This window comes from Ursus americanus, chromosome 30 (assembly GCF_024610735.1).
Source record: "Ursus americanus isolate L20-20 chromosome 30, mUrsAme1.1.p, whole genome shotgun sequence".
NCBI classification, from domain to species: domain Eukaryota; kingdom Metazoa; phylum Chordata; class Mammalia; order Carnivora; family Ursidae; genus Ursus; species Ursus americanus.
This window is the reverse complement of record NC_142156.1, coordinates 16,176,726-16,190,162: the sequence shown is the minus strand read 5'-3', so window position 1 is coordinate 16,190,162 and position 13,437 is coordinate 16,176,726. Positions and strand designations below refer to the sequence as shown.

Sequence of the window (13,437 nt, the reverse complement as noted above, 5' to 3'; positions counted from 1 at the left end):
TTCCTCTCCCACTCCCCCTGCTTGTGTTCCTTCTCTCGCTGGCTGTCTCTCTCTGTTAAATGAATAAATAAAATCTTTAAATAAATAAATAAATAAATAAAAATAAAATAAAATAAAAAAGACCCTCCTGATCAACTTTTAATGAAACCAAATCTCCATAATGATAAGCAGGCGGAAAAAAGTTTTCTTTGGAGCTTTATCTTTAAAAAAATGAAATTAAAAAATTAAGAAAGTTTATTATCTTAAACTTAATAAAATTTAGGTTATAACTAAACTATAAGCTAATTCTTAGCATGAGCAAAGAATTACTGCTTTCGGAGGAAAAGGGTGCCATTTTTTCAACAAAATTTTGAACTAGCACAATATGACACCCTTCATTTCTTGTGAAATAAGCTCAGAAAGAACCATTTTCAAAAAACATCTAAGGGCTTCACCAACTTTCCTGAAGGCCTCTCTTCATGTTCTACTACCCAAATCATGTTTTTCTCCTCCCTTGTCATTGTCCTTGTAAATTTTCTCTTAACTGTTAATTGCTCTAACTCTGCTATATGTTCTTTCATCAATGGTTTTGTGAGTGCTTGAAGCAGATTTTCATGAAACCTTTCATCCACTTCATGAAATCTTGAAACTTTTACAAAACTGGCTATTTTATTTTGAAACTGATTTTGACATTAACGTTGGGTCAAAAAAGAATGCCTGATAAAGACTCTGGTGGAAGAGGAAGAGATGCTAATGTCGAGTTGAAGATATGACTGAGGGCTAATGGTATCAGTAATCCATTCATGAGTAAATATTTTCAGGTTATGAAGATGTTTGCCTCCCAACATGTCTTCATCATCAGAGACCTCAGAGAATGAACACTGCACTTGGGTATGGAGGGCATCCCAGTATCTTCTCCAAATAATATTAAGGGTTCTTACCCAGTTTGTACTCATCATTAAAACCCTGACGTCTTAAACGTCTAATCAGTTCCAGTTTAGCGAGATGTGGTCCTCGGAGATGGCGGGAACTTTTCGATTCTTCTGTTATCCGATCTTCTATAAACTTCACAGCTTCTTCTGCAGAATAATGCACTTCTCCTTCTAAAGAGCTAGGTATAAACACATGAAAAAAGGTATCTTGTACCTCTATTGTCCATCCTAAAACTTAAAAGTAAAGCCAAACTGATTTCAAGAAACAAATTGAAAAATAAAAAGCACTCTGATAATTATAAAATATGGGAGTAGAAGATAACTATGAGCACATTCTGACAAGTAACATGGAATAGGATTACTCCCAATTTTGGCATCTGATTACTGCACCGTGACTAATTACCTCTACCTCTTTCTCAAAAAAAAAAAAAAAAAAAAGAATGGATAACTTTATAAAATATTGCCTAATAAAAAAGTAAGCATCAGCTCATCACCATCTTAAATCATGCTTACTTTTTTAAAAGATCCCATTTATGTTTGTGTTTTTGTCTAGAATAGCAAAGGGAAAAAAAAAAGGAAACCAGCAACAATCCAAGTGTCCATCAGTCCATCAATGGGGGACAGGTTAATTGAATTATGTAACACCTCTAAAGTGGAGTTCTCTTAAGTCACTAAAAAGGATGAAACCAATCTATATATACCATATATGGAACACGCCCAAGATATATATTATTTTTTCCAAGATATATTTTAAGGGAGAAAATATCAGGTTGCAAACCATTATGCCTAATATGACTGAATTTTTATGTTAAATAATGAGAATAATTATGTTACTATATCGACAGAAATAAATCTGGAAAAGACTCTAAACTGCTATCAAGAGTTATCTCTGTGGGGACCCAGCTGGCTCGAGGGGTCATGAATTCAAGCCCCACACTGGGCGTAGAGATTACTTTTAAAAAAAAAAAAAAAAAAGGAGTTACCTCTGAGTCACTTATAGCTCAGTGAAAGTGGAAAAAGGAAAAAAATATGTTATTTCTGGGATGGTGAGATAACTAGAAACAAACACTTTCTACACCATACATTTCTGCACTAGTTTAAGATTTTTACGGTGAACACATATTTATTTTATAATTTTTAAAAAATGAAAAATCTTACTTTGAAAGGGATACACTATTGAGACCAAAAAAGAGAATTCTATTAGGCTTCCAGTGAAATCCTTCTGCTACACCGTGCTAAAAAGTGCCACTGTAACTCAGGAAAGGAGTCAACTTACTGTTCACCTTCAGCAGGAGGAGTCCAGGACTCTTCAATCAGTCGAAAGACAGAATCGAAATAAGTCAGATAGAACTGCCAGTCATCTGAGCTAAAATCAGATTGAATGGTGCACACAGGATTAAACCCAAGTTGTGACAAGTCGGCCCTAGGAACCATGATACTCAACTTATTTTCTAGGTTACATTTTTGTCTTTACTAGAAGCCCAACCCTCCCTCTGAGTTTCCTCTGCCGCCCTAACAGGGCAACTCCAGAGGCATTTTCAAAGTAAGAAACTTTTAAAGAAAAAAAAAAAGTAAAAAACTTTCAGGAAACAATTATCTCCTTCAATGAAATAACAAGGTCCAGAAAACTAATATTCCCAACAGAAAACTCCCACATTAGCACTTCCCCAAAATAGGGCAGGGGGGCAGCGGGGAACGTGTTTCTTTTAGACCAATACTGAATTTAACAAATTAATGATATTTAGCATTCATCCTGAAGACGTAATACTCAGCACCCTGGTGGCAGAAGTTCCATTACACCCCTTTACTGAAAGAGAAAGGTTCATCAGAAACTTTTAAAAATACCTAGGACACACTACTAAAAGATTTATGCCCAGGGAATATAAAAGAAACAGACCAAAAAAAAAGAAAAAATTCAGTAGTGACACCTGAGAGCCCCCACTCCAGTCTCATAGTCCAAAGAGAAGCATCTACTCACTTTTTCAGTAAGAGGCGCCTGGAAAGGGCATTGCACTCTGGCCACCGGCTCAGCTTCTTATACATAGCCATGCATTTATTTTCCCGACTCTGAATCTCACTTGTCAACTTCTCTACAATTAAAAGTTATAAAAATTGGTAAGCTGGTTTCATTTCTGCTCAGAAACCAGAATAAAGTCCAAACACAGGAAGGAAAATGTCACATTTTCTTAATCCTTCTCTTAAAAAATGGGACTGCTACTAGATACAAACTATTATCTTACTAAAGATTATTTTCCTGAAAAGAAAAAAGTACATTTCTGATACTAAACTTTTATAATCATTTTTTTCTATAAACCACAAGGATCCAGAATGTACTGAGTTGAGGATTTAATACATGGGATACACCTATAAAACCCAAAAAGCATCTAGGAATGATTATATTTAGCCCACAGACAGATTTCCCATCTATACATATGGTTCCAAAACACTGAATGAGCTTGGACTGGAATGGGATGAGCAAGGTGAGATGTTAGGAGGAATACAAAAATGAACAGAGATGAATCAAACACTTTCCCAACAGCTGGGAACAGAAACACTATGACTATTGTTTCTGAACAAATTAGATTTGCCCCAACCTTTCAGAACAGCTTAGCAGATTATGGATATCAATAATTACATTATGAATTTCCTACAGATAATCTACATTTTTTTTTTAAAGATTTTATTTATTTCTTCATTCGACAGAGATAGAGACAGCCAGCGAGAGAGGGAACACAAGCAGGGGGAGTGGGAGAGGAAGAAGCAGGCTCATAGTTCAAGAGCCTGATGTGGGGCTCGATCCCGTAACGCCGGGATCACGCCCTGAGCCGAAGGCAGACGCTCAACCGCTGTGCCACCCAGGCGCCCCAGATAATCTACATTTTAACTATCCTAAACTACAATCCAGCTGGGTAAAAACAGAGAGGCTGATTTATACCCATCTGCAAGGAGGCTGAAATTAAAGAATAAGTAACATTACAACAATAATCTCTTTCTCTCTCAAATAAATAAATAAGATCTTTTAAAAAGGGGGGGGGGGAGGCTGGTGCCTGAGTGGCTCAATCGGTTAAGCGTCCAACTTCAGCTCAGGTCATGGTCGCAGGGTCCTGGGATCTGCCGGCATCAGGCTCCATGCTCAGTAAAGAGTCTGCTTCTCCCTCTCCTTCTACTCCTCTCCTCCCCTTCGCCCTGCTCATGCTCACTTTCTCTCCCTCTCTCTCTCTCTCTCAAATAAATAAATCTTAAAAAAAAAAATAACAACAACAAAAACTCCTACGTTTTACATAATTAGTTAACTATCAGTTAGTGTTAGTTATATGACCACAAACTGTCAAGTAAAGGATATACACACCTCTATGAAATACAGGTTTTATTTTTTTATTTTATTATTTTTTTAAGATTTTATTATTTATTTGTCAGAGAGAGAAAGCACAAGCAGGAGAAGTGGCAGGCAGAGGGAGAAGCAGGCTCCCCACTGAGCAAGGAGCCCCATGAGGGACTCGATCCCAGGGCAGTGGGATCAGGACCTGAGCCAAAGGCAGATGCTTTACTGACTGAGTCATCAAGGGATCCCTGAAATAAAGTTTTTTAATGACTGTCCCTAATGAGAGATCTGAGGCTACTCATCTATAGTTAGATTACCCCAATGACTATAAAGGCACAATTAAAAACCAGGTTTGTCAAAACAACACTGGATTTCCAGGACTTTCTCCTACGGAAATCTCAAAAATGGGTAAATGTTTAGGAACATAAATCTTTGTCATAAACATCTTCAAAGGGGAATGGCTCAATCAATCTATGATGTTCCCAGAAATAAGTTTTCCAACAAAAAGGGAAGAAGTATTTTCACCTCAATGGAAAAGAGCTAAGTTCTTTTTTTTTTTTTTTAAAGATTTTATTTATTTATTTGACAGAGATAGAGATAGCCAGCGAGAGAGGGAACACAGCAGGGGGAGTGGGAGAGGAAGAAGCAGGCTCATAGCGGAGGAGCCTGATACGGGGCTCGGTCCCATAACACCGGGATCACGCCCTGAGCGGAAGGCAGACGCTTAACTGCTGTGCCACCCAGGCGCCCCAAGAGCTAAGTTCTTTAACATATAACGTGCTCTTGCAAATCATTAAGATTAACAACATTTTTAGAACTAGGCAAAAGGGGGTGCCTGGGTGACTTAGTCGTTAAGCGTCTGCCTTCCGCTCAGGGCGTGATCCTGGTGTTCTAGGATCGAGCCCCACATCGGGCTTCTCCGCTAGGAGAGTGCTTCTTCCTCTCCCACTCCCCCTGCTGTGTTCCTTCTATCGCTGCCTGTCACTCTCTCTGTCAAATAAATTAATTAAAAATCTTTAAAAAAAAATAGAACTAGCCAAAGGATAAGGAAAAGCAGCTCATACAAATTATCAATGGCTTTTAAACAAATCAAAAATTATCCTCCCTCAGAATTAAATAAAAATTGTAAGATATGTTTTATCTGTCAGGTTGAAAAACATTAAAAAGTTTGAAATAGGAGCGCCTGGCTGGCTCAGTCAGTAGAGCATGTGACTCTTGATCTCAGAATTTTGAGTTTCAGCCCCATGTTGGGTGTAGTACCTTGGGAAAAAAAAAATAAAGCTTGGTGTGTCTGGGTGGCTCAGTTAGTTAAGCGTCCAACTCTTGGTTTCAGCTCAGGTTTTGGTCTCAGGGTCATATGATTGATCCCCGCACTGGCTCCACGCCCAGCATGCAGTCTGCTTGTCTCTCTCCCTCTGCTCCTCTCCCGCCTCATACTCACTCTCTCACTCTCAAATAAATAAATAAATAAAATCTTAAAAAAAAAAAAAAGCTTGAAATAATAGTTTAAGTTGTTACGTATACAAGAAGCAGGCCCTCTCACAAACTGATAGTAAACACAGCACGTGGGAATACACACCGTAGCTCTTAGAGGGCAATCTGGTTTGTAACAAAGGTGTTCTCTGCAAATAACTTAAATATCCATTAAGGGCTGGTTAAGTAAATTGTCTACATTTATACTATGAAACACTGGACAGTCATTAAAGATAGTGAGGTAATGAGGTTTATCTCTAAGACACACTGTTAAGTCAAAAAAAAAGGGGGGGGGGCATAAGAGGATACAGAGCAAAAGCCACAAATTCAAAATGCCTTCATAGGACAGGCAGGGAAACAAAGAATGTTTGTACCCAGGGTACAAATCCTGACTACGGACAAACAATATTTAAAAATCTTCAAGAAAAAAAAACTTTTAATAAAAACATTGTGCCAACTGAATCAGATTTCTCTATGAGCTAGGTAGAGTACATTCTCATTCACGGTTTGAAAAAACTGGGAGGACGAAGAGGGAGGGGAAAGTACATCTTTAGAAGGATACACAGAACAAGTAACTGGCTAAGAACCTAGAGGACAAAGGATTGGAGATCTGGGGTATAATCCTTCTTTCACACATCTTGAATTTTTTGAATCCACGAATTATTTTGTTTTAAAATATTTTTTAGGGACACCTGGGTGGCTCAGTTGGTTAAGCGTCTGCCTTCCGCTCAGGTCATGATCCCAGCATCCTGGGATCGAGCCCCACATGGGGCTCCTTGCTCGGCAGGGATCCTGCTTCTCCCTCTGCCTGCTGTTCCCTTACCTGTGCTCTCTCCCTCTCTCTCTCTTCTCTGACAAATAAATAAATAAAATCTTTTAAAAAATAAAATAAAGTATTTTTTAAAAGTAAATGTATAACATACAGGAAAGTCTGGAAGAACATAAAATGATCACAAGTGATTTTTTTGTGTTTTTATATCTTTATGTTTCTGTAAAAGGAAGAAATTGTCCACAATAAATATTTTTCGTGTTTGGGCACCTGGGTGGCTCAGCTGGTTAAGCGTCTGCCTTTGGCTCAGGTCATGGTCTCAGGGTCCTGGGATGAGCCCCAAGTCAGGCTCTGTGCTCAGCAGGGAGTCTGCTTCTCCCTCAGCCTCTCCTCCCACCCCCCCCCAGCTTGTGCTCGCTCTCTCACTCATTCTCAAATAAATAAAATCTTTAAAAATATTTTTTTTCATGTTTAAATAGAAGGAAAAAAAAAACTTTAAGAAAACTTTACAAATTACCTCCTAATTTTCCTCTGATAACATCCAAGGCTTCCTGGTACTTCCCCAAACGTTCCAAAATCATATAATAAAGTTCAACCTTACAGAAAAAAACAAATAAGAAACGCACAATCGAAACTTTTCAATAAAAATAGTCATTTGCATGCTTTTAAAAAGTTATCTAGGGGCATCTGGGTGGCTGAGCCAGTTAACTGTTGGACTCCTGATATCGGCTCAGGTCTTGATATCAAGGTCATGAATTCAAGCCCTGTGTGGAACCTACTTAAAAAATTTTTTATTTTATTTATTTTATTTTATTTTAATTTAAAACGTATCTAATAGAAAAGAACACTATCTTCAAATGAGATGAAATCAGCAGTAAGAATGTTCATTAAACTTAAGCTGGGTACTTCCAAAGCTTCATATTTACACAAAAGGCAAGAGTGAGGACCCAGCTCTCTAACTGGAATAGGACAGTGGTTTATAATACTGTAGCATACTACTGTAGCATATCGAACTCATGCGAATACAAAAGTATTCGCTTTTGTAGGACTTCCATTACTCACTTCAGCCTCGGCTTCTATCTTGTCCTCTTTCACCATTTTTTCTACCATTCTTTCAGCGAGGGGCAGAAACATTGTTTTTGAGAGGTTTTCATCCTGTGCCGATATAGACTATAGAAGAAAAAATAAACGTTTCACTCTAATTTCTCCCCTGCTTGCACTATTTATATTATTACCAGGCAGACCATTACTGTGACCCCAGCACATAATTATCAATCCACTATGTCAAATATCAGACGTAAACTGAACTTGCCACAAAGATACATTACAGAGTGGTTTGCTTTAGAAGAAATTTATTAAAGATTCATCATCCTATACATTTTTGACAAACTGGGTTTCCACAATATGGCCTAACTTTTAAATGGGTTATTCATACATTTTTCTAGAACTATGCTAAGAGGGAGTATGCCTATACTGTTTATTATATGTAAAGGTGTTTGAAGAGAAAAGCCTTTTGAGATGTTCACGTATTAGAGGGAAAACGCCAATACCTTCCATTTATACAGCCTAGTATTAACTAGTTTTGATAATTAAGATTATCTTAGATTGATAATTAAAATCAATCCATGTTAATAATTTTAATATTGCCTGAGATTCTGCTCAGAGCTCAGTAGCTCAAGGTAGCTATTATGCTTATTTCATAGATAAACTAAGAGCTTCCCCAACAGTTAAGACATGTACTGAAACCAGTATAAGACCTGCCTGAACCCAGAGCCTCTCTGACTTAACTGCTACATTTTAACTCTTTCCTCCTCATCTTCTCTTACACACTATCTCCTTTTGGTCCTTACAGTAGCTCTGGGAAATAAGCATCTCCATCCTCCAAAAGAGCAAACTGAGGTTCAAAAACCAGAATTGATAAAACAAGGCCATCCAGTTCAATAACATGTTCACTAACAAACAATACTGTCTTAAAGACAAACCTCAAGTCAAAATACCAAATATTTCGAGGCTCATTCTTGATCAAATAACCCAGTAAGGATCTAAGATTCAGGGGATATACAGTCTGTGCTACACACAAATAAACCGATATACCAAACTCATAAGGAATAAATACCAGAACTCCCCACCTCAAAAAGTCAACTGACAATATGTAAAATCCCTGTTTGACACACGCTGCAACACCCGAAGTGTTCAGAAGAAGATTTAAGGACAATAACTATATACAAAAATAAAAACAAATCTCAATCCCGTTCTGAATGCCATACTCACTTGCATAATTAAGCTCATCACAGACCAAAAGTAGTAAGGGTTTTTGGGGACAATCTTATATAGAGCCATGCCAGCCTGAAAGACAGAGAGCCATAAATACTTAATTTAGAAAACATCATACAGAGGGCAATTAATGATTTAGATACATGGCAAGAAGTTTCCTAGGAGAACAGCAACACATCTATACACCCCAGTTACTGTAAGCGCCTAGTGACTTGGTGGATATTCTCTAGTGGATAGCAATATAGGTAATCACGAAGGTGAATTTTTACATCAGGAATATTTCACCTTTTGAACCAGATTTCTTCACATTAAAGTCCAGTATTTTTGGAAAATACAGCAATCCAATATTGTTTTGATAGACTACCAATAAACAAAAAATTTGGCTTATGAATGTACACCAACAAACTTACTAAAAATACTGCACTAACCAGTTAGAGTAAAACAAATAAAAAAATCCAGACAGTATATTTAAACTTAAAATCGGAAAAGTTTACTGAGTTATTCAAAAAATGGTAATTCTTGGGGCAACTGGGTGGCTCAGTCGTTAGCATCTGCCTTCGGCCCAGGGCCTGATCCCAGCGTCCAGGGATCGAGCCCTGCATCGGGCTCCCTGCTCTGCTGGGAGCCTGCTTCTTCCTTTCCCACTCCCCCTGTTTGTGTTCCCTCTCTTACTGGCTGTCTCTCTCTCTGTGAAATAAATAAATAAAATCTTTTAAAAAAAATAGTAATTCTTAGGTTAGGAAAAATCAGGTTCTTTCAAGATACCATTAACTAGAACTGAACCCTTTCTTTGTGAAATATATAATATGAAATACTTAAAAGCAGGGACATGGCAACAAGGAACAAAGTAGATCTATTCACGCATAATTTGAGAATCTGCCCATAATCAGCCAACTAGTAATCAATGCTAAGAACTCAGTCAGCTTTGTCACAGTTACTATTTTATGTTTTTTAATCTTTTCCCTATCTTCAATCCACTTGAAAAATCACACAGAGCCCCTATTAAGTGTAAGAAAATGTCTATTACTGCCCATGATACAGAGATTGAGTCCCGGTCCCAAACACACTTAAAAGCAAGGGAAAGAGATAAGACAAATATTCAAATGACTAAAATTTTACTTGGCAAAAAAGAAACAAACATCCTATACAAAAACATCATGCCTTTTTGTTTCCAAAAAAGGCATGGTTAAGTCTGTTCATTCCTTTCTTTTTCTTTCTTTAAGGGAAGGCAGGGAAGGGGACTTAATCAATACAGCCTTCTTCAAAGTCACAGTCTTTCAGATGAAACTTGAAGGTCAAAAATGTCTACAGGCAAAAACGGGGTTAAGGATACATATACATAAATACAAATATTTGGGGTGAGTGGCTAAGTGAGTGAATCAATTCTAGGTAGAAGCAAAATGAATCTGAACAAAAATATTAAAGAAACAAGAGACATATGTTGACAAGAACAAATAGGACGTTTGGCTATAAATAAGGATTAAAAGGACTGGTGGGGAAAAGGGCTGAAAGGTAACTGAGATACCCTTGTTGTGAAGCACTCAAAAAGGAGTCTGTTATACAACGTAAGGGTGTGATATGTACACATCTGTACCCTTCTAGGAAGAGTATTTTACCTGTACCATAAAGGGAAAAAATAGAAAAGATGAAGCAATGAGGAACTAAACCAGGATGAGGTAGATCAAATAGAAAACAGACCTCAAAGACACTGTGGAGAAAGAGTCAAGATGATGTAGAGATAAAATGGACATAAAGGATAAGAAGGAGAGTCTAAAGGGCGCCTGGGGGGCGGCAGGGTAGGGGGCTAGTCGGTTAAGCATCTGCGTTTGGCTCAAGTCATGATCTCAAGGTCCTGGGATCAAGCCCTGAATAAGGTTCCCTGCTCAGCGGGGAGGGAGTCTGCTTCTCTCTCTGCCTCTGCCCCTCCCCCCTCCTCGCTCTCTGCCTGCTCTCCCTCTCTCTCTAATAAATAAAATCTTCACACACACAAAAAAAGGAGAGTCTAAGATGGCTTAAGGTCCCTGATTCTAACACCAAACTCTAGAGGAGTGGAATAAAAAGTGTTAGAAAACCAATTTTGCTTGATCATTTGGGGAAAGAAAACATTTTTATAATGACATACAGAAACAAAAAGGAGAATATAAAATTAATATGAATTTTTAATACAAAAGATAAGACAAAAATTTCATGCCTGCACCCTGTGCTATGTTGCAGACACTGATACTCCGCTAATACAAAAAAACTTTGGAAGACAGAAAAGTTTAAAAAACATGGCTGTGAATTGGTGATGCAGACTATGGGAATGTCAAAAAACAAATGAACAAACGACGAAAGGGATGTCATTTACAGAAAAAGTGCAATCACCTTTGAACATCTAGCAAACCTTCGTTCAAGATTATTTTAAATATTATCTGCCAGGGATGTCATTTGGGATAACAGAAGTCCTTAAGTTTTCTGATTCCCTGGCTTCCCTCCCTTTTACCTCCAACAGTTAACGCAAATCATTCATTTATTTAACAAAAATGTATTGTGCAGATGCTATTCTAGGCCCTAAGGATTCAGCAGTGAATAAAACAAAAATGTTCACCCTCGTGAAACATGACATTTAATTTGTAAACTAACCATTACCCCAGACTGACATACCACCTTCAAAATAAACACACATATAAACTAAGAAATTGTGACTATCTTAAGCAGCAAAAAAGCTAAAATAAAAACTAGACATTTCATTCTGAAACATTTAACACTAGTCTAGCTCCATTCTTCCAATATATTAGAATGGAATAATGTAAAAAAAAGCTATTGCGGGGCTCCTGGGTGGCTCAGTTGGTTAAGCGTCTGCCTTCAGCTCAGGTCATGATCCCGGAGTGCCGGTATCAAGCCCCATGTCGTCCTCATAGTCATCGTCATCATCATCATCTGGCTCCCTGCTCATCGGGGGGTCTGCTTCTCCCTCTCCCTCCACTCCTCACCCTGCTCCATTTCTCTCTCTCTCTAGCTCACTCTCCCTCTCAATAAATAAAATCTTTAAAACAAACACACAAAAAAAGAAACAAGCTATAGCTACAACATATTAAGGATCAGCGACCATTAAGCCACATCAAAGCAGTGGCTCCAAAGAGCAAGATGCAAAAGTATATGTATATCTCTGCCAACATGTAAAGTTCAACTATAAAAAAAAAAATCTGTTCAAGTGGCAGATTTTTTCCTTTTTTCAAAATTTACCCTAATATTGTTGTGCAGGAACTTGTCCTTTTTATTTTATTGCATGTATATATAATAGACATAGTTCAAAAATACGTTTTGTGGGATCATAAAATTAACACATGCTTTAAAAAAAAATTAAAAGAAAAGTATCCATAGGCCTACAACCTGGTAACATTTTGGTACACTCCCTTTTAGAGATATATCCTTTATGGACTGGTAGAAAAAGACAAAGACACACAGTACTATTTGAGGGGAGGTGGGGTGTTGCATTTTATTCTACCATATGGATGAATCATAATTCCTTTAACTGTATCTGTACTAATGAACATTTAATATAATTTAAAACATATTGCTAGAAGTAAAAATGATATGAAAGGTTTACATATATATGTTAGTATTGCCAATTAAAAAATATATACTAATTTTATATTAAAAGAAAAATTATCATATCTGAATATTTTTCCTGAGAATATACTCCATCAGTAAATAAAACTTCTTCAAAGAATTATATTTGGGGAAAAAAATTCTTCCAATTTAAAAACTTGCATAAGCAAACACAAAGATTAGTTTTAAGGAGAAAGGATTTATATTAATATAGTATCTTCCACCCTCCCTAATTTATCTATTGTTATAGCCTGATATTTCAAGTAAAGAATAAGACAAAATAAAAACCCAAGTAAGAAAGCTTTGCTTTCAGAAGAAATTATACCCACAAACAAAGCCATTTGTAAAAAAATACTAGTTTGACGTCATAACCCTTTATAGGCTTAACAGTTTTATTTCTCTGGGATGTTGACTCTACCCACCCACTAGTCCGAATGAGGCTCCTTCACATAAATCTAAACGTATGGAACATCTAAAACGTGCTAACTGGCGAATAAGCTGCCTCTAGCAAAAAAGACAAGTATCCAAGTAGTGGGGAGTTCTCCCAGCTGGATTTTAAAATCTCAGCAGGTTACAAAGAGTTAAATTACAAATTAGATGTAAACTTTAAAGTTAATCTTTCTATAGTCTGTTCATTTTTTGTTCTGGGATTTCTGCCCATTTTCTGAAAATACAACAGCAATCTCATGCAGTGGGACAATCTGAAATCAACTTACCAGAACCAAACAAAACATACCACCAGGCCACAAAAGAACAATAAGAGTTCCCAAATAAAACACTTAAAGAACCTGAATAATAGTTCATCTTTAAAACACACACAGAAAGCATCTGCCTGATCTCCACACACAAATACATAGATTCAGCTCTACACACACATGCAAACACCCCCATGCATGCACACACATTCCTACAATTAAGTCACATTTAAAGAGACTTGCCCAGGAGGTTTGGAATCAAGTTACCTGTTGCATTTTCTTGTATTCGCCCACTCTGGCATAAGCCATGAAGAGGTGAGAGTGATACTCCTCACTATTGGGAACTTTCTTCACAGCTGCCTCGTAAAGTTTTGTAACTAACTCCGCTAGGATAAAGAGAAA

General features: G+C 37.3%; 1 protein-coding gene across 2 annotated transcripts in view; it reads right to left on the bottom strand.

Moving 5' to 3' along the window:
• The window catches only part of NAA25 (N-alpha-acetyltransferase 25, NatB auxiliary subunit), a 69,491-nt gene that overhangs the window by 41,758 nt on the left and 14,296 nt on the right, over positions 1-13,437 (bottom strand). For both annotated transcript variants that reach the window (XR_015722328.1, XM_045776570.2), the window contains exons 4-10: positions 13,303-13,421; positions 8,747-8,821; positions 7,538-7,645; positions 6,993-7,071; positions 2,890-3,001; positions 2,188-2,277; positions 921-1,090 (exon numbers count right to left, since the gene is read on the bottom strand). Coding sequence is in view for 1 of the 2 variants with exons in the window: in XM_045776570.2 (XP_045632526.1) it covers positions 921-1,090; positions 2,188-2,277; positions 2,890-3,001; positions 6,993-7,071; positions 7,538-7,645; positions 8,747-8,821; positions 13,303-13,421 (753 nt within the window). In the remaining variant the exon portion in view is untranslated. The remainder of the gene's footprint in view (positions 1-920; positions 1,091-2,187; positions 2,278-2,889; positions 3,002-6,992; positions 7,072-7,537; positions 7,646-8,746; positions 8,822-13,302; positions 13,422-13,437) is intronic.